This window comes from Lichenostomus cassidix, chromosome 8, assembly GCF_008360975.1.
Source record: "Lichenostomus cassidix isolate B80296 chromosome 8, HeHo_3.0, whole genome shotgun sequence".
Lineage (NCBI taxonomy): Eukaryota > Metazoa > Chordata > Aves > Passeriformes > Meliphagidae > Lichenostomus > Lichenostomus cassidix.
This window is the reverse complement of record NC_139489.1, coordinates 24,695,193-24,715,828: the sequence shown is the minus strand read 5'-3', so window position 1 is coordinate 24,715,828 and position 20,636 is coordinate 24,695,193. Positions and strand designations below refer to the sequence as shown.

Below are 20,636 nucleotides of genomic sequence, written 5' to 3'. Positions count from 1 at the left end.
AGGCGGGTGCAGGAGGGGAAGAGGCTAGCAGCGACTCAGGGCTAAAACCATCACACCTCAGGGAAGCCACCCATCGCAGAGCCTGCTCGCGGCTCAGGCAAAAGTCACCAAATCAAACACAACCGGGAAAAAAAATCAGGATTAATGGTGCCACCACTGGACCCTAAGAAAAATTTGTGACATTTTTTTCCTGCAATCATCCTTGTCCATCCCAACAGTGAGATAGATGGGCACAGCAAGAAGCCAACTGCAACACCGATTTCTTTCGCGGCCAACAGACATCAGAGGAGGGTTTCAGGCTGGAGCCACTTCAAGAGCTTGCAAGCTGCAGTCAAGAGTAAAATCCACATGTACTGCAAGTTGAAAAGGCCTTTCTGAGTAAAATTCACCCTAATTTCCCCTTGATGCCAAACAGAAACACCGATAAAGCAGGAAATGAGAATTAAATTGTGTTGGCAATGTATGGGAACCAGTAGCCAAATTTCTACGGACAAACAAGCAGCGCACCCAATTTCCACAAATTTCTGCCTACAAAAATCCACCCTGTAGCGCAGCTCTCTCCTTTCCACTCTCACGGCAGCTAATTCTTCCGCTCTTTCGTAAACATTTGAAAACAAGGTCACGCGCACAAATTCTGCTTTCAATTTGCCTTGTATCCATAGTGATTAAACTCAGACCCACAATACGGGATTTAAAGGAGGAAAAAAACCAAAAAAGCAATAACACCCCAAAACCCCGACTTTAAAAAGGCCTGGAGCTGGGTTAGCCCCTGGCATGCTCGCCAGCTCGCCGAAGGCCACGGATGGGAGCATCAACGATCACTGTTTTCTCCTATAACAGGGACAGGAGAATTAAATCGCGGGGCTCCGACAGCCGTGCCATCGCCATAGTGAGGGATCCAGCCCCCCAGATACACCCTCCTCAACAAACAACCAGCCCAGAGGCAACAAAAATTTAACAGCTTCGAAACTCAGCCAGGGAGTGAGGTCCAGAAAGGACAGTAAGAGCGGTATGAGCAGGAAAAAACGAAAGCAGCTGCAGGAGAGGAAAGACTCAGCAGCGTGCTCCCCACTGGAATGGTTTTTCTTGTAAAAGAGAAAAATAATTTTCTCATTGTCTCTTCCCCCAGCCCCATATTTGCTTAAGGGGAAGCGTCAGGGCTGGGAGCTTTAACCACCTACATCCAAATTTCCTCGCCATCACAGACCTGGGTGGAGGCAAAGCCTCTGTGTGACAGTCAACACTCCAAATTTAGTGGGGCCTTCCCGAGTGCCTCAGTTTCCCCACCAACCCCACAGGCATCTCCCTGCCTGTGAGGATATTAGGAAAATAGCCTTGTCCAGAATCAGGTCAGGGAGGATATAACTTTCCTCCTGCAGATGCTCTGCAGGAAAATAAAGCCAGAGCAGACAGGAAAATGCTTGGCCCCATCCCTGCGCAGACCTGGGGTTTCCGTGGGTCTCCCAGGCTCCCAACAAAACATCCTCAATTCCCAAGGCACAACCTGAACACAACGAAAGACCTCTAAAAAGGGGAGAACCGCGGTGCAAAGCGCCTGAGGGGGAGAAGTGCAACGAGCCTGAGGGGGAGAAGCACAACTCGCCGTGAAGCACAGTAAGGGCTGACAGCTCTTGGGACATACAGTGCAGGGATGTACAGGGCATACAGTGGGGAGCAGCAGCGGGACACCAGTCCCCACAAGCTGCCAAAGGGCAGTGGGGCTTTGTGGGCAGTGAGAACAGAGCAAGGAGGGCTTCCCGAGGGGCAAAGCGACACTTACTTCTCATAGTCCAGCTTGCAGTAGAGCTTCTTGTCGCGGTAGAAGCAGGTGGTCTGCAGGGGCTCCTTGCAGGACGCGCACTGGACGCACTGCTCATGCCACAGGCTGTCGTTCAGGCGCAGCAAGAACCGGTCCAAAATCACTCGCTGACACCCTTCGCACACCGACTTGGGGGTCGCGGCTCTGCCTGCGGGGAAGGAGCCGGGGGCTGGGGTGGGCGGAGGGAAAGGCGGCCGGGGAGACGGGCCGGGCGAGGGACGGACGGAGGGTCCCGCGGTTCTCGCTTCCCCCGCGCAGGCTGGTGGGTCGCGGGGGGACAGGGGTGTGCGGGGAGCTGCTGCGGAATCCAGGAGGGACCTGTGCCTTAGGGCAGCTCCGGGGAGGGCACATCGTCCCCAATTTCGTTCTTCTTGGAAAGCCGGCGGCGGAGCCGCAGCTCAGGGAGAGGGTGACCGTTTGAAACGGATATTAAAACGAAGATAAAAAGAAAAAGTGAATTATTTATTGTTCGATACGAAGGAAAGCCCTTCGTTATAAGGGGGGGTTAGGGGGGCACGCAATTTAATGCAATCGCGGAGCCAACGGGGAGCATGGAAGGCGGGCGCCGCGGGCACTCCCCGGGAGAAGGCAGCGGCGCCGGGCAGGGCTGCGGGTAGAACGAGCCGGGGAAAGCTGGCCCCCGGCCTCCCGAACCCCCCATGCCCATCGCTCGGGGCCGCCCGGCCGTGCCCCGCCCTGTGGGTTCCCCAGGAGGGCAAGCGGGGTGCCTCGACTTACCCAGCAAGGAGGAGAAGGGGGTCGCGGGGTCCAGGGCGCTCTGCAAACTCTCCTCCATCTTCAGCCCGTCCAGCATGGTGGGGAGCCGGGCCGGGCGAGGGGCCGCGCCGCCCGCCTGCCAACACAGCCCGGACACACCGCGCTCAGCCCGGCCTCCGGCCCTGCCGCTCCCGGCCGGGGCTTCCCCGCCCCGGCTGCCCGCCCGCTCCCCGGCGCCCCGCTCCCTCCTCCTTCCCTACGGGAGAACCCCTCGGGCCCCCCGTTCCGCCTGCGCAGCCTCTCTCCCGGCCGGGCTCGCAGCAACCCCCAAGCCCCGCGGCCCCGACGTGGGGGGGCGAGCGGACCCGGGCCTCCCGCAGCCGCGGACGGGAGGATGCGGGGCGGGAGGATGCGGGGCTGCCGTCGGCGGGGCTCGGCCGCTTACCTGGGGCGGCCCGGGCGCTGCCTTCCTGCGAGGAGCCGGCTGGAGTGGCGTCCGCAGCCACCGCTCCCGGGGCGTCTTGCGGCGGCTCCTGCCTCCCCGGCTGTCCCGTCCCCCCCCGCCTGCCTGCCGCCGGCGCTGCCCGGGGTGCGGAGCGAGCCGCGGCGCCCTGGACGGCTCCGGAGAGGAGCGCACCAACCTGCGGGGAAGCGCCCGTCCGACTGCTGCCAAGGCACATTTCCTGGAGCTGATACCTCCCTGCCCGACCCCCACCCCCTGCCCTCCCCTCTCCACCCCACTCGAAATAAGTTTCCTCCCCGCTCTCCTGCCTGGCTGCAGGCAGCGGCCCCGCCACGCCTCGAGGGGCCGGTGGCTCTTCCCGGCTCCGGGGTGCACGGCCCGGCCTCGTCGCCCCGGCTCCGCTCCGCTCCCTGGCTTTTTTTCCTTCTTTACTTAGAAAGCCAAAAAGAAGAAAAGAAAAAGGAAAAAAAAAAAAAAAGGTAGAGGGTGGTGCCCCACCACAGCGTCTCTCCCAATAATGAAACCGGCTGGAAATCAAATCCCCGTTCCAGGAGAAGCCCGGGCCGGGAGTTTTTGGAGAAAGCCGGTCCCTGCCCGGGGCGGTCCCCGGCGGGGATGCGCTCCCCCGCGATCTGCATCGCCCCGGGCGCCTCGCTCCCGCTGCTCCGGAGTGTTTAAGGAAAATGAGTGCTGGGAGGAGGAAAACAAAAAAGAACTAATAACAAAAATAATCCCAAAACCAAAGCCGGAGAGCTGTCCCGGAGGGTTCGTCGCCTGCGATCCCTGGAGCCGAGCGGGGCTCGGTCCGCTCCGGCAGCCGGTTCCGCGGGGCCGCAAGGGTAGGCTGCCCCGGGGAAGCGGAGCTCCGGCTCCGCCAAACCGCATCGGTTTCGGGAAGGGGAAATCCGCGGAACAGCGATCACGCCCGGCCGAGGAAGATGAAACTTGCAGCCTTCCCGCAGCCCCGGCGCTTTCCCGTCCTGCCCGGCTCTCCCTTCCCTCCTACTTGGGGGGGTTCGCTGTTTTTCGGGGTGTTTCACGGCACCGCAGGTCGGAGCGGTCCGCAGTGGGGCTGGGGCCGCGTACCTGCTGCTGTCGGAGCAGCCTGGACAGGGAGCTGCGGCTTCCCCAGCACGGAGGAGGGCTGGGTCCCCCGTCTCCGGCCGGCGAGCGGGAAAGCGGCCGCAGAGCTGCGAGGGACCCGCTGTAGGATCGTGGAGGATGGGAGGCTTTTAGGTGCCTCACCTCCTGTGTTCACCGCTGACCTTGGCACCAGGGGCAGAAGCGCTCCCAGCCTCTCTGTGGGGCATCCTCGTCACCAAGTGCTCCCCACACCCAGATGACGTGGGTAATGTAGAGACCGAGGTCGTGTCATCTGGGAATTCGTAGGAGGGAAGAGAGGCCACAGGTTAGTACAGGCAGCTCACCAGCCTGCAAAAATCCCATGGGAGAGGGAAGCACGATCCTGGGACAGCCCTGTTGTATCCCACTATCACTGCACCGGGAGCTCGGGCGTGAAAGCATTGGTACCATCACATGGGTCAGTGTGAAACAGCTCTGACCACTCACATCCAGGAAGGCTGGGCTGAGGCAGGGAGGCACTGAGCTCTGACACCTTCATCTTTGGCTCTCCTGAAGGTCTCCAAGCAGCTCCAGCCAAGTGTCTGAGCAGCCAGATCTGTTGGAGCCACCTTGCCAAGACACCAGCCCAGCAAGGACTGCAGCATGACCAGGGGCTCCAAGCACTGTGTGCTGCTCTCCCTGCTTGTGCAAACCAGCCCAGCCTCCCAACCCCATGCATCCTACCCACAGAGGTGGGCAGGGCAGATTTTCCTTACACAGCCAGGGGGTGGCAGCCCCATGGAGTGGGAATACCATCTACTAGCACTGCTGAAAACTGTGTCCCTGTGCAGGGCACTTTGCTTACAGACTCAGAGCACCCAACTGATTTGCTCTGCTCAGAGATGCAGGAGCAGCTGGGAGAGAAGTCATTCCTCCCTGGGTGTTGCCACCCCATGGTGTTCCTCCTCCTCCTCCTCTCCATGCAGGGAGGGTCTGGAGACTGGCTTACCTTGCAGCTCTCGTGCACAATTCCCAGCTTGGTCTATGAAGATCACATTCAAGGGCTGAGTCAGGTGTGTAACACCAAGGAGGCTGCAGCAGGGTGTTGCTGCTCATGATTTACACTTCCATGAGCTCCTGCACAGGTCAGTGGCACTGGAGCACACCTGGCCTTGTGCAAAGTATAGTCACCATGTGAACCAGTGACATATGCAAAAAATACTCCCTTCACACCGAAAGCACAGCTTCACCATGGGCAATAGCCCTACAAAATATGGGGGGAGTATTTCAGGCAGCTCACTGCAGCCTCAGAGGACCAATTCACATTATTAATTCAACCAGGGCTGAACTAGGTGCAGAAGCCCACGGCATCAGCAGCTGAAGGGAATTAAAGCAGAGGAGAAGCAGGTCTAGGCTTTCTCTTGCTAGCTGTAGGGTCTGCAGGCAGCCAGGTGTTGCAAAAACCGGGTGGTGCTGGAGAACTGCGTTAAACAGAAGCTGCCAACCGAATTAACAAGGCCACAACATTGGCAGAGGGGCTGCACATCTTCCCCAGCCGTCTCCCCGCTGGGGCTGCCCAGCTGTCATGTTTTGTGCAGGTCCCCACTGCTCACTGCTGGAAGGGGATCAGCAGCACTCAGCTCCCAGGTAGCCACAGCCACAGCAACTGCCACAGCTCCAGACAGCAGCAGCCAGATCCCTCCTCCAGCATCACCTTAACTGTGCCCAGCCAAGCAGATGCAGAGCCACCCCGGAGTAGGCAGGGCTAGCCCCAGAAGCAGGGACACAGGAGAGCAAGGAAGAAGATGGCTGTGAGCCACCTCCCCAGGGACAGGAGTCACTGGGCTAGCATCATCAAGGTGCCTCTAGTGCCTGAAGCCAACTTGACCCAGAAGACAAAAGCTCTGCCCAGCACCACAGACATCCCTCGACACCACTCACCCCTGCAAAGACCACACCTCCCTCTCCTTCTGCCACCCTCACAGCCCTTCAGAGGCATCAGCTGCTGCACGGCCAGCTGGGCTGGCCAGCCTGGCAGAGAGGCAAGCCAGAGACCAGCCCACAGCCACAGTGCTGTCAAATAGCCCAGGGGTGATGAAATCCTCTCCTGTTTTACCACTGAAATCCCCTAAACCAAGCCTGTCTCAAGCAAAGTTAATTGCACAGAGGGCACAGGGATAGAAGAGAGAAATGCAGATTGGCAGCCACTGGCCTTACTTAGATGTAGGTTGGTCTTTGTCCACTAATGCTGATAAACACCTGGGGATTTATCAGGGCTTCTCTGTCATGCTTTCCACCACAAAGTAACTTGCCATGAACTAAAAGCCATGGTTCCCTGAAAGGGGATACACACACTGCTTCCCACTGCCATCATCAGCTCTGGGGAGCCACATGTGCATCCTCTTCCTCCTCCTCTTCCTCCCTGTGCCCTCTGGTGCTCCAGGAGGCACCAAGTCAGCACAGCCTCCCCAGCCTCCCAGCTAGGCCTTTGATGGGACAGCAGAGAGCTGGGAGGGACATAAAGGGTATGAGCAGAGAAATCAAGCAGCAAAGATGGGTCTGGATTGGTCCACAGACAGGGGAGATCAGCTGTGACGGTGAAGAGGCCAGTGCAGGGGCCCAGTCCAGACAAGAGGTCCTTGAGAAAAAGCTAGTGTTGGTGGCACTCAGTTGGAGTCATACCACTGGTGTCTGAAAATCATGTCGGGTCTACAGGATGTGCCTCTGAATCACTAAATCCATCAGGGATCCCAGAGTCGGACTGAACATATACCAGCTCAAATGTTTATAGCTTGAGATTTTTTTTATTCTCAGTCCAGAAGTGCTGTTGTTGGACTCAGTAAAAACTGAAGCAGCTGTTACAGAACCCAAAACTCCACTATTTGTTTAAGCTCCCTCCATGGAGCACTGCAGAGTAAGCAGCTCAGAATTGATAAATGCTTTGGCTGATTTGGCCTTTACATCAGAACAAAGCTTGTCCATGGTGGAGGAGGACCTGCTGCTAACGTAGGAAGCTCATGAGATGTGATGCATGGTGGGAAAGAGAAAATGGCTTTGCACCAGTCAGTCCCAGAGCCTGGATAATTTTTTAAACCCAGAGCAAAGGAAAAATTGAGCTTAATCTGAGGCTATGAGGGGTTTCATGGGGTAACCAATGACTGGGTGAAGCTTTCTTTGGCTTATTCATGATTGTGATTTCTACTATTCCATGAAAATTTGTTTTTTTCTAGAGCTGAAGATTGGGGAAGCTCCAGCTATGCCAAGTTGCTGCTCTTCTGCAGCAAATCATAGGAGGATAATCACACCAGGGAGTTATTACTAACTGCTGTGGGATTTGTTCCTCAGGGTGTCCAGAGACACTCCTACGCTTTGCAAGGCTTGGGGAAGCACAGCTCTTGGACAACACCCCTGTAGAGAGTTCTACAACATGAATGAGGAATCTGAGGGTTAGGACCAAATCCAGGAGATTACATCAATTCTCAGGTCCCCAGAGACTGCAGATAGAGCTGGGCTGCTCCATGACTTGTTTCCTCTGCACTGGACTTTTGTCTGCTAGTGGCACTTTCAGCTGAGCAAGTGGTGTCTAATTCATAGAAGCCACAATCGGTGTCATCGTCTCCTTGCCCTACCAGACACAGGGTGGAGGAGTGTGTGGTGGGGTGTGTGTTAAGCATACAATTTTTTCCAAAAACTGAGTAGTCATCTGGAGAAACAGGACAAAGCCCTGCTCAAGCTGCAGCCTTGTGGCCCAGAACCCAGAGACCACCTTTGCATGGTCTCAAGCCAGACTGCTGAGAGTGAGGGTTTCCAGCAGCCACAAATGGTCACCTTGAGACTTCCTGTCCAGTCTTGGTTATATCCCACCACATCCATTATCAAAATATCACAGGCAGTGGTCTGGATTTGTTCACAGACAGTGGACTGAGATCAGCATCAATAAGAAAAGAAACCCAACTCAGCCAGCTGGGGGCCAGCTCTTAGAAGTTTACATTTCCTGGAGGAGAAGCCTGAGAAGCTCAGGCTGAAGGTGACCTCTTGGCTCATCTAACCAGCAGTGTGGTGTGGCACCATCTCAGCACAGCATGTGTGCAGCATCTCAAACTCCAGCAACAGTTTTACAATGAGCAGGTTATATGTTTTCTGTCTTTGAACACTTCTCTTTTAATGGAAAATTACTTTTCAATTAAAAATCTCTCCTTGACCAGTGTTTTCACCCCTTTTGAAATTCTCCCTGGATTTTTCTCAGGAGGAAAAGAAAGAATTAAAGCATTTTCATAATTTTGGGGTTTTCCCTCTTTTTCTCTGCTCTCTTAAATTCTCCTTTCCCTTCTTGCAGTGAAATACTGGAAAATGAATCATTTCCCCGTGTGGGAGCTTTAACAAAATGTTTCATTTTTATCCTTCCTGCTTTCCTGTTGTCATCCTCCTCTCCCTCGAACTTCCCCGAGCCGGCAGCGCTGCAATCTGTCACGCGGACAGACGAAGCGCGGCTGCATCTCACCCCACTGTCTGCTGAGAGGGTCAGGAGGGGCAGATCACTTAACACTACACCTGTTTTATGAATAATAATACAGACAGTTTCGCTGGGTTCCTGGGAGGACATTTTCCCACCAGGATAAGTGCCGCATATTGAACAAATTAATGTCTTTAACTCGTTTGACTCTGGTTAGCTCGGTTGCAATGGGGAGCTCCAGCAGTGCCATTGGAGCAGGGGAAAGACCAGGCAGGCCTTTGAGGATGGTTCCTTGGAGTGTCTTGTTCTTTCCTTCCCTGCAAGTTGCACTCATGGAAGTGGGAGATTATAAATTCAGGGTTGATGAACCTGTTTCCAGAGAAAAATATGGAGGGGGGGAAAAAAGGACGGGATCCATGAAGCTTCAGGAAAATGAAAGTTATCCAGGTGCACACAAGGTCTGGGTAACCCCAAAATGCTCCAGCTGGACCAAAATGAAACACTTTGGTTCTTTCATCAGTGGCTGGACTAGCTCGGAAAAGAAAACAAAAAAACCCCAACCAAACAAAAAGAAACCCTTTAAAAAACTACTTTTAAAATTACTTTAAAACATCATAGGTTTCAAAGAGTCCAAGAGTTTCTTTTTGAGATGGTAGAATGAAATGTTTTGATTCAAAGCAGCAAGTTTCTGTAGGTCTTTCCTTAGCAGGAACAAGAAGAAGCAATACCTGTCCTCTCTTGGCCAGAGGACTGTGTCCATCAGCACAAGCAGCAATACCCCAAGTGATGCTCCTGCCCTGATTTGGGCTGCCCAAGAGTCTCAGGAGGGACCCCAAGGTGGACCTGTGACTGCAGCAAAAGAGGACACTGCTCTGGCCAGATCAAATCAGTGCCTCACTCATATTATTTTATTTGTTTTGTTGACTTTTATTGAGAATGAAAAAATAATTTAAAGCAATTATCTGTACAGGGGGGCAGGGGGATGGTTAGCTGGGTAGAGGATCTGTGACCCCCCCAGACAGGCCAGGGAGGGCTAAAGGGGGTGATTTACAGCTGTACAAAACCACGACAATCCCACCAAGGAGGAGCGAAGGGTGAAGGACATCTCTGGAGCTCTCACAGGCTCTGACCAGAGGGGCAGGAGACTGTGCAAGGGCATGGGGGGCCAGGGGCTGGCCAGAGAGGGGTCAGACCCTCAAGTGACCTGCAGGGGTGTCTCCAGCATCTCCATGAGAAAGGTGTCAATGGGGGTGTCTCCAATCAGCTTGAAGAAGAAGAGGTGCTCCAGGCACTTCAGCCCAATGGACCGCAGCGCTGGCAAACGCAGCAGGAGTTTGGCAAACCTGGGAGAGACCAGAGTCAGAGGCATGAGGGAGGCACTGGCTGCCCCCTTTCACCTGTTTCCAAGCCTGCACCAGCCCAAATCCTCCCAAAAAATGCTTTGGGGCGTTCTCAGTCTTAGAGTCCCCTAAGCTTTCAAGATAAACATTATTCGCCTCTTACCAAGGAATATGTATCTTCCCAAAACAGAATTTGGCATTTTTAAAACTTAAAAGAAAAAAAAAAAAAAAGAAAAGTAAAACCAAAAGGAGCTACATCCAGATTCTCCCTCCAAGAATAGAACATCTTAACATCTTACAAGACTCACAACTCCATGGTGCCATTTAAGTCTGTCTTCAAAAATCCCCAGGCTCCAAGAGGGCGTGCAGCCCCTCAGCTGCCAGTCGCTGCCTCCCGTTTGGAGGCGCAGCTGGAAAGGGGTGCAGCCAGCAGCCTGTTCCCTGTTCCCCCTGTCCACAGCCCGCTCGCAGCGTCTGCGGTGACAGCCAGAGCCAAAAACAGCGGAAGATGCTGCGGGTGCATCGCTTGGCTGGCGGCGGGGACGGACCCAGCTGCCGGCACTTCGAGAACTCGGCCAGCAGAGGGTAGGATTGGATTGGGAAGCAAGAAAATTCCATCTGGACGGCACCCTAAAGGCTCCCGATTAGGGCAGAGCCAGCACAGACAGCCCGCCCCAGTCTCCTCTTTCCAGGGTGGGTATCGTGCTGCTCTGCCAGGGACACTCACCGCCCTGGCTGCTCGGGGTACTTCTGCTTCGTGTAGGCTTCCAGCGTGGCATAGACCTTCTCCCTCAGCGATTCCACTTCTGAGGGGCTGGACAAACCCTTGGCATCTGGACAAGGGAGAAAATACAGGTGGGGAAGAATTCTCTGCACAGGGGATCTTTCCACTGCCAGCAGAGTGACTGTGTGCATAGGCAGGAGAGGATTCACACTCTCTTTAATCTCTTTAATCTCTATCCAGGGACTGGGACAAATCCTGGTCCATTGGAAGGTGCACCTGCCCATTGCAGGGGGTTGGAAGAAGATGATCCTCAAGGTCCCTTCCAACTCAAACCCTTCTAGGATTCTATTAAATTTCTCTGCACCCCTGATGCTCAATGTCACAGCCCTGTGACGTGCTGTGGCCCAGAGGCAGTGCTTGTCACCTGGGACTGTCCCCAGCCTCAGACTTACCTGGGTTAAACAAGACAATTGCTCGCAGGCACCCCAGCTCTGACTTATCCATCTGCATGTCTTTCATTTTGGATACCAGCTCTGTCAAAACCCTGCATGTGGGGCACATGGGTGAGAGACAATCAGAGACCAGTTTTTCCACTGGGACAGGCACTGGCAATACCTGCAATTCCTCTCTGCAGGAAAAGGCATCTTCAAGGCACAGCCATGCCCCACCCTGCTGGTCTACATGTGCATCAGGAGCATCCAGGGATCTGAGCATCAGATTCGCTCCTGTTCTCACTTTGCTCAGCATGCAGCACTCACAATTTGCACTCATCTGAGGAAAACCACACGGGTTTTCTCCACTTTTTGCTGTGTAGTACAAAACATGGGCACTGTCCTTACATATGCCAGTTGTGTGAAGAGTGGTGAGGCAGTGTCCTGCTGGGCAGGGAGCTGGCATGGCAGGGACAGTAGGTGTGCAGTTGTTACAGGAGCAAGTTGGGGTTTAAGGCTTTGCCATCTAAAGCTCTGGGTGATCAATATTAGACCTAGATGTAGCTACAGCAAGCTCTTGAGAGAGGAGCATTCCCCTCCCCTGCACACCCAACCAAAGATCTGTTTCTGCAGTTGCAAATCTCTTCCCAATGTGCCTTTATCTTGTTCTTGTTTTTTAAGCCAATCAAGCATCACCTGCTCATTCCAAGCTATTTCTGCCCCAAATCACAATGGGTTTGCTCTAGTTCCCCTTAAGGACACACTTCCCATTCAGAGGGGAAGGCAGAGCCAGCCTGGCCACCACTGCTGGAGGGTGACAGGAAGAGTCTCACAGGCTTAGAGTGAGCCACATACCTGTCAAAGATGGAGCCCACACCAGCACTGTGGGCACTGCTGCGGTGCACATGCAGGCCTGTGGCCAGCAGGATCCCATCCTGGACCGACACGGAGCGATGGGAGAAAGAGGCAATGAGCAGCTCATTCCAGCCTGCAGGCAGAGGAGTGCAGGACATGTGAGGCAATTCAGCCAAAAACCAGTCCCACATGGCTTTAGACTCAGCTCACAGGAGAGCTGGGATCCCAGGTACCAACTGCACCCCTTGCCAACACTGCAAGGGGTGGCCAATCCCTTGGAAATATTTCAAAAATGCTCTCAGGCACGTGGTGTGACTCTTGGGGTTGTTCTGGTTAGGGCCAGGATTTGGACTTTGATTGATCCCAGTGGGTTCCTTCCAACTCAAGATATTCTATGAGTCTATGACCCTGACCAGCAGCAAGCAAGGAGCAGAAACTGGTTCAAAGGGGGGGAAAAATTAAAAAGAAAAAAGGGGGGAAATAGTCTGGGTTTTCCTCCTAAAAAACACATTCCTAGCAACAGCAATCCCTTTACCTAATTTTGCATGTTATGTGCTAATATGCCCCACACGCAGTAGGATCTGCAGTTACAAGAACTGCATCAACCAGACACATTTTTCACTCTCCCCAGCCCTCTGTGTCTGCATGAAGAGGGGAGCAAACCACAGGTTCCACTTCCCCATCGACAACCTCTGGCAACCTTCACCATGTCCCAGGATGGATCAGCTCAGGATTTCACATTCACCACCCAGCCTGGCTGGCACAGCACACAGCCCAGAGAAGGCACAGGGGTACCAGGAACAGCCCCAGGTGGGGGACACTACCTGCCCGGAGGAGAATGACTTGGTCTTCCAGTGTCAGGTCGGAGAAGTGGGGGATGCGCTTGGCCCACTCGACAAGGGTGAAGAGCTGCTTGTCAGCTGCATGGCAGATGTTTGTAACAGGGTCATTGGTCTAATTAAGCGCAACATCAAAAGGAAAAGAGCAGAGGAAAAAAGGATAATTTGTCAATGAAAAAACTTTGATAATCACTATCTGCACTGCACACAGTATCGAGTTAAGGATACTCCACACCACAAGTACAGTGCTCAAACTGCCAATAATCTCAGCTGTGTGCTGGTGTGAAGAGCAGATATTTATTACCACTGTCCCCTTCTTCAGCCAGCCAAGTCAGCTGGTTGCTTGACTTTTCTATTTCCTTGCTGTCCTTTGCAAAGCAAGTCCCTCATGGGTGGCTGCAGTCCTGCTCCCCAGGGCATATCAAAAAGCCAGGGTGCAGCCCTGAACAGGCATGAGGAGCAGTTTTATCCAAACCAGTAAAACCACAGCAGTAAATCTGCTGTGTTCAGCTCTACCCCAGCCTTGGTCACTGGGACAGACAAACAGTGTCCAGGGCTATGCACCTGTGGAAGCCAGTACAGGGTTCAGGCTCTCCAGCATCTCTTTCCCTAATCTACTCATTGAAACTAAAGGGAACTGGGAAAAAACACTTGGAAAATAATGAGGCTTTGTGGTTGTCATTCAGAGTAGCTTCAAAAGCAAAACTGTCAGTGACCTTTAAGCAGTGTGAAACAAAACCCCTTGTAAAATGCTTGCTGTTCACATGGGGTTTGTCTGCTCAAATCCCAGCTCAAAGCCTCTCATCTCAGGCTGCAGGTGGTGTCAGTGGCTCTTACCGAGCTCTCTGTGCTCACGTCACTGTACGCCTCTGTTTTGGGTTCCACTGCCAGCTCAGCTTCCAGGATCCTCTCCACGGGCATGTCCTCGCTGCCATTGCTTGTGGACTCGGCCTCATTCTCACTGCGCTCCCTGCTCCTCTGCCTCTCCTCCTGCACAGCTGTGGGACAGAAACACAGCTCTCTACACTCACAGCAACACTCACCTGCTCACAGTGCACCCCCTTGCCTCTGGGACAAGGGATGAGAACAGAAAATGAATGGTCATTTCAGATATACACCCATTAAAATGGCTGCTCCCATACCAAGAACTCTGAGGTTGCTGCAGACCAGTAGCCTCCAAATTTGACAAAAGATTGTGATTTCCAAAGTATGAAGCTCCAGAATAGAGGCAAGAGGAGCTGACACCTCCAAGTGGCAGCCTGGACTCAGCTGTCACTGGGTGCTGGAGGAGGCAGGAGGGACCCAGCACTTGCACACAGATTTGTTGTGCCCTCAGCGTGATTCCAAGAGTCCCAGTGTGCTTTCAGCAATCCCACAACAGTCAGAGCATCCAACAGCAGGGCTAGACAGTCCCTAACCCCCAGCTGGATTCACACATGCTGCTTGTCTCATTCCGGAGCAAAATCCTACCCAGCCTGGCCCAGCCCTGGTGTCACCTCTCCCTCTACCACCTCTCTTCCTAATCCTCCCCACTGGAATGTTCCTAGTACATCAATGCCCCAACACCTTCACTACCATCTTCCATCTCTGTATATTTTCCAAAATATCTACTGATTGAAGGCACAGAATCATGAAATTCCCCCCAAAGCTCAGTTAATAACTCCCAGGGCTGTTGTGTGTGTAGGACAGGTCAGTGTAGAACATGTATCTTGTATACCAACCCTTGTGCGCACTAGAAATCCTGGGTGCAGATTTCTGCAGCTCCCGAAAAGCCCCTGTGATTGCTGCAGCCAAACTCCCACAGGATCCACCAGGATCCTGGGGTTTAAATTTTCACTCTCTGCAAAGGGAAGTTGTGTTAACACCCTGGTCCTCTGAACCACTTTGCACCTGGCTGGAAGGGAGAGCTATGCCTAGGATTAAGTTTATGATTCCAGCTTGGCATTTCTCAATCCCCTGCTGCCCTAAGCTTGAGGCAGCACAGCTTTGATGATGCTCCAGGGAACAGGACATAGCTCAGCTCATGCCCACTGTCATAGCTGCTTCCCCAGTTTCTGCCCTGCTCAGTCTGAGCTACTGCACAGGGAGAAGTTTGGATGTTCCACAGGGGGACAGCATGGCCTCCAAAAGGGACAGCTACACTGCTGCTAGCATTCAACCCTGAAGGCAGCTCAGTTACTTTATCTTGGACAAAATGAGCTTAAATGCTGCGCTGGTTGTCACTTCCTGACCTTACATCTGTCAGTATAATTTGAGAGACAATCCAGTTCAGCAATCCTTGCTCCACCAAGGAGGGAGAACCAGTTGCAGGGGACAGGGTAGACAAATAAACAGCCAAGCTGCTGGGTTTGCCCTTCCCTGCAGCAGAAACTTGGTGGCTTTTACAGAGACCTTCACACTCTTCAGAGCTGGGTGGGAGAGAGGCAGGGCTGCAGGACCCACCACAGACCCTCAGCAACTCTTGGAGGTTTCCCCAGTGCAAAATCCCTTTAAGTCAAATTGCCTCAGGCTGGATTGTTGCTCCACACTAAATCCTTTAGGTAGTTTGGGCAAGAAACACAGTTCTTTGGGAGTTGCAGTGAGTGTGTGGAATATGGAAAAGGCTCCATGAATTACTTCTATGCTGCTCTTTCCTGCAGCAGCACAAAATCATTGCAGGATGTGAGCTGTACCAGAGCTCATCTCCAAAGGTGAGGCTAAGAGTGGAAATGACATAAAACTATAAAATAAGAGACAGAAATAAATCATTCACCTTTACCTTCTAGTACAAGAATTAGGGGGTGACAAATGAAGTCAGCAATTCAAAAACCAAAAAGGAAGCTGCTCTTCACATAGGAGACAAGAAGGCTGCAGGACCTCTCACTGCTGGGTGCTGTCCACAGCAGAGGCTTACCGAGGTCCGAGGGGTCCAAGCCGTTAAGGGCCATTAAAAAGAGGCAAGGTTGGGTCAAAATCTGTTAATAGGTTCAATAGTCACCTATTGAACCAGTGTGTGTGTTTAGGTGGGAAGTGTAATAGCTTCCCCATCAGTCTCTTCTCTTATTAGAAAAAATATCTTCACAGAAAGGATTGTCGAACATTAGAACAGGCAGCACAGGGAAGTGGCAAAGTCACCACCCGTGGAGGTATTTAAAAGATAAGTAAATGTGGCACTTAGGGACACGGTGTAGTGGTGTAATCTGCATCTCTGGGCTAACGGTTGGACTTGATCTTAAAAGTCTTTTCCAACCTAAACTATGAATCTCATTTCCTTTACCTAACGAGGTCCAAAATGCCCTGAAGCTGTCAGTTTTTGGGGTTTGCATCAGCCTTGGAGGGCCACCAAGAGCCTGATTTATCCTAACGAATGAAGGAAAACTTCTCCAAGCCCATTCCCTCCCCGAGCCCAGTCCTACCTTCCCTCTTCATCCCCATGGCGAGGCACTTCTGATAGCGGCAGTACTGGCAGCGGTTGCGTTGGCGCTTGTCTATCAGACAGTCCTTGTTGTCCCGGCAGGTGTAGATCAGATCCTTCCGGATTGTCCTCTTAAAGAAGCCTTTGCAGCCCTCACAGCTGTATACCCCGTAGTGCTTCCCTGGGGAGGCAAAGGAATCAATAGGAAAGCAGGTATTTGCCCTCCCTTCCAGTGTGGAGGAGCTTGAATCAAATCAAAGGTGAAAAAACTGGCTGCAGGGTATCACTGTGGGTCTTGGCAGGAATGGTGACCAGCAACAGTCAAACTACAGGACCACTGTTTTCCTGTGATAAGGAGGGACTGCATCCCAGTGGAATGATGTGGAGCATCTTAGCTACAGTTCAAGTGCAGAACAGCCACAAGCAGCAAATGGGGTGCACTGATATGGAGAGGTCTGCAAGGCACACTGGGGTAGGAGAGAAAACCCAGACATGGCCAGAACCCAGCTAACACAAAGCACAGGTAAATGAAAACACGGAGATTTTGACAGATTTTCTTTTGATAAACAGGGACAAAAGGTAAAATGAGATTAAACATGTAAGGGAGAAGAGGCTTTTAGGTTTGCTCTCTTCAGTGCAAGTACTCTGCAATACAGACAGGCTGGCCCTGGGTAAGCCAGACCCAGCTGTGAATCCTGCAGTGCCAGTATGGCCCCAGCAAGCTCCACACTGTTCAGTCCTGCACAAGTCTTGCTTCAGAGCACCAGGGGAGTTCTCACTGCACAAAACTTACCTCAAGAGAGAAAAACTCCTACCTGAGGACCTGTCCCCACAGATGGCACAGATGTGTTTGGCTAGGGATCCTGGACTTGTAGATGGATAATTCATGTTCCCAATCCCTGGGAGACCTGGCAAGGGCTTGACATCCTCTGAGCTGCTGACATTGTTCAGGACATTGAGCTGCAGAAGCAGAAGCCACAGGACAGGTTAGAAGGGAGAGACTTGTATCTCAACGAAACCATCCCCAAATGCAGCTGACCCTCCCCTTGCTGCTCCTGCTGGGCTTGTCCAGCAAGCTTATCCCCAGCAACTCCACAGGGCTGCCATGGACAGGCAGACATCCTGTGGTGAGTCCAGCTGGAGGGGTTTAACCAGGCATTAAAGCAGACATTGCCTCTCACCCTGGCCTGATGTTGTAACCAAAGCCAGGACTAAGCAGAGCTGGAAAAGGGCAGGCAGCAACCTCAGCTGCTCAGTTACAGCCTTCAAGCCATGAGGCTGGTGGGATCCTGCCTGCTTGCTTCATTAGAGGATGCTGATCGCTGGCTGCTGGTGGCCTCAAGCACTAACAGCTTAGTAAAGAAGAGCTTTGCAGCCAAGTGATTTGTTGCAATTAAACCTGCACTGCTGCATGGCTAGGGAAGCTGTAATAGTGTTTAAAAAAAAAATTAAGTGGGTTAGCTTCCCTGACTCATGATATCTGCATACACATATGAAAACATGGCCATTTGGTCACTCCCCAGGACTTAGGTTCCCACACACTATCAGGTGGCAGATTTGGGGTTATCAGATTAAAAAAAAAGGGATTGGGCTGAGCATCTAAAAATCAGCAGTGTGAGATGTAGGCAAACGACGCAGAGCCCCCAGCTGAGATCCCCAGGAGCTGCTCGTGGCTGCTGAAGTTAAAGGTTACAAACCCACATCGATTAGAGACCAAAGCCTGATGTTGCCCAGGGCTTCGTTTTATTGCTGTTTGTTTTGGAGGGCAGGGAGGATTAAGGGCCATTGCACACATCTTGTCAAAAGCTGTCTGGACAGAGCAACATCTCTCCAAACCCACCATCAAATCACCTTCCCCACTGGCATGGTTTGAGGGCTGGGGATGGTTGTTTCATCACTGAGTTTGTTTTTAACAGTCACCCCAATTTATCAGCTCAAATTTCTTCTTCCCAGCAAGAAGGTAGAATCCAAGGCTTCACATAAAGACCCAGCTGCAGCCTTCATGCTGGTCTCCACGACATTTAAAACAGTAGATTCCATACTTGTTGCTGCAAGTTCTCCATTTGCTTCAAGAAACTGCCCATTTGCCATGAGAAAGTATAATAATTTCCACAGTAAATTTTAGTAAAGAACAAGGGTTCATCCCACTGGGATTTTTGGACCTATCCCTAGAAAAATAAAAAGGTGAAGCCCATTTGCATCTTCCCTCACCACTGTCATCTCATTTTCAAAGCTTCAAAGCTCTAATAACATGTAAAATAAAAATTACCCAGCAAAAATTAGGAGCCAGGTTGTTTTGCTCCACTGGAAAATAAACGTGTATTGGGAAAAACTGCCCAGAGGAACAGAGGATCGCTGTCCCTGGGAGAGACGCAAACCAGGCACTGGCAACTGTAAATCCTTACGCTTCAAAATCCAGCCCAAGGAGAGGAGAAATAAACTCCTTCCTCCCCAAAGTGTTCACCCACCGTGTAATCATCATCTTGGCAAAATGCTGAGCCAGGAGGAACTTTTTATGGTTTAAAATGCTACTCAGAACTCAGGTAGCACCTTTTCCTTCTCTCTGTCTGCACTTTGAGACAATAAAAGGCAGAGAGGGTGCATGGGAGGGGGACACACAGGGCAGTTTTAGCCATCAGTGTCCTCTGAGCTTGACTCCTGCAGGTTAAGTGCAATCATGTATGATATCTGGGACAACTGCTTGACCCCAAATCCATTAGCTGCCTCCCTGCTGAATCCCCAGGGCCCAGCTGTCTCCTTGCATTAGAGACAACACAAATGGAAGCCTCTCCTCGGATCTGGGAACTTGGCGTGGTGCCCAGACTGGGGAAACCACTTCCCAGAGCATCCCCAAACCAAAAGGAAAAGTTTCCAATCAACCAATCCTGCCACAAGGTCCTGTCCAACCATCCTGTCCTCAATGGCATGGGCACAAATACTGTCAGATGGATGGGGAACAGTCGGGTGGTGCAAGGGGAAGAGGATGTCCAGCATTCCCACTGCTGACAGCCAGAGCCCACCCAGGAATTGAGGATGCTGGAGAAAGGTAAGCCAAACCTTATACTCTTTCGGAGCTCTTCAGGGGCCTCCCCATTCCATCCTCTCCCAGTCTTCCAGGCACTAAGAAGAGTTTCAGGTATTCCAAGGAGTAGAAATGGGGTATGGGGCAGGGAGAGCTTGGGGACCATATCCTTGCTGCTTCTTCAGCAGGAACCATGAGGCTTCTGAGCACTTCCTGCCTTCAGGTCCCACTAATAAAACTCAAAATGTTGCTCTTAAGAGGGAGAATTTTCACTTAGATCTGGACTCCCAGAACATTTCAGCACTTTGTCAAAATTCTATACTGCCACCTTGGTACCAGCCATGCCAGAGGTGGTGCCAGGCTCTTGGAGCAGCATGTCTCTGTCCCACAGAGCCACCCTGAGAGGCTCCCAGAGCTCTGGGAAGGCAGCAGCCCTGACACTTGGGGGGGAAACCTCAGCACCCACGTGAGCACAGGCAGTAAGGATGGGAGTGCTTCATTTTGCTTCAGGCCAAGTTTATATGCAACACAGGAGGTGGCTGGCATTTAGCATTAACATTTGTCCCTCGCTAGAAAGTCTGTCTCCTTTCCAGATAATGAAATGAAGCAGATATGCTTTTGCAGGAAGAAGGGGAATGTTTCACATGCTGCAGCCCTTGGCTATCCTGTCTGTTTCCATGTACAGTAATTACACACTGCCATGGATGCAGTGGAGGGGAGCTGGACTGCACCCACAGTGAGAAAAGACCTGGAAAATACCTCTCTTCCCTTATTGTGGAAGGTATTTTGAAATAGATATTGGTGTGGTCTCTGTGTCTGTGCAACAGTGATTTATGCAGAAAGATTCACGTGCTAGAAAATGTCTGTTCCAGCTGACTTCCCCGAGTGGCCAAAACACATCAGCCAATCTTCTCTTTCAAGTTTTGGGACTTCACCCAGCCTGAACAGTGAACTGGAGCAAAGCAAGCGTGCACATCCCCACCTGTGGACTGGCGTGTGTCATGAAATTCATGCCTGGGGCCGAGGACAGAGCGACGGGGTGTGAGCCGAGGGAGGAGGCGATGACCCTGTAGGGCGAGCCCAGGGTGTTCACCGGGGAGCCGATGGCGTTCATGGGTGATGGCAGCGCCCGCGCGGCGTTGGCTGGGGCCTCGAGGTAGCTGTGGGGCCCCTCCACTGGATTCCCCGTGGAAAGGCCTGAGGACAGGCTGACAGACGTGGAGCTAGCGTGCACAGGGGAATCTGCAGGGAGAAGTGGGGAGATGAAGCACACATGGCTGAGAGGACAGAGATCAGCTGCCCAGCCTTGGTTGTGGCAGCTTAGATGCCAGCCAAGGCTCAAAGCCATGCAGCAAACAGGCCTTCTGCTATAAAGGGAAAGGAACAAAATGTTGGTTATAGCACAGGAAATGGAGTTACATACAGAAATAAAACTTAGTGTGAACATGATGCTTAATAATGAAATATTCCTTCTCTGCTTCAGTGCCTCAGCAGACTTGGAAGAGGGCACCACTCCC

The 20,636-nt window shown here is 52.5% G+C and overlaps 2 protein-coding genes across 3 annotated transcripts in view; both read right to left on the bottom strand.

Moving 5' to 3' along the window:
• The window catches only part of LMX1A (LIM homeobox transcription factor 1 alpha), a 42,469-nt gene extending 39,249 nt beyond the window's left edge, over positions 1-3,220 (bottom strand). Inside the window, exons 1-3 of the mRNA XM_085068517.1 lie at positions 2,982-3,220; positions 2,558-2,672; positions 1,781-1,967 (exon numbers count right to left, since the gene is read on the bottom strand). Of these exons, the coding sequence (XP_084924643.1) occupies positions 1,781-1,967; positions 2,558-2,633 (263 nt within the window). The 5' untranslated portion in view covers positions 2,634-2,672; positions 2,982-3,220. The remainder of the gene's footprint in view (positions 1-1,780; positions 1,968-2,557; positions 2,673-2,981) is intronic.
• A 6,144-nt stretch (positions 3,221-9,364) lies between these two features.
• Positions 9,365-20,636, bottom strand: part of RXRG (retinoid X receptor gamma) — a 36,028-nt gene continuing 24,756 nt past the window's right edge. For both annotated transcript variants that reach the window (XM_085068515.1, XM_085068516.1), the window contains exons 2-10: positions 20,102-20,361; positions 16,913-17,057; positions 16,099-16,278; positions 13,541-13,701; positions 12,689-12,818; positions 11,865-11,997; positions 11,031-11,122; positions 10,582-10,687; positions 9,365-9,857 (exon numbers count right to left, since the gene is read on the bottom strand). In XM_085068515.1, the coding sequence (XP_084924641.1) occupies positions 9,710-9,857; positions 10,582-10,687; positions 11,031-11,122; positions 11,865-11,997; positions 12,689-12,818; positions 13,541-13,701; positions 16,099-16,278; positions 16,913-17,057; positions 20,102-20,361 (1,355 nt within the window). In that variant the 3' untranslated portion in view covers positions 9,365-9,709. The remainder of the gene's footprint in view (positions 9,858-10,581; positions 10,688-11,030; positions 11,123-11,864; positions 11,998-12,688; positions 12,819-13,540; positions 13,702-16,098; positions 16,279-16,912; positions 17,058-20,101; positions 20,362-20,636) is intronic.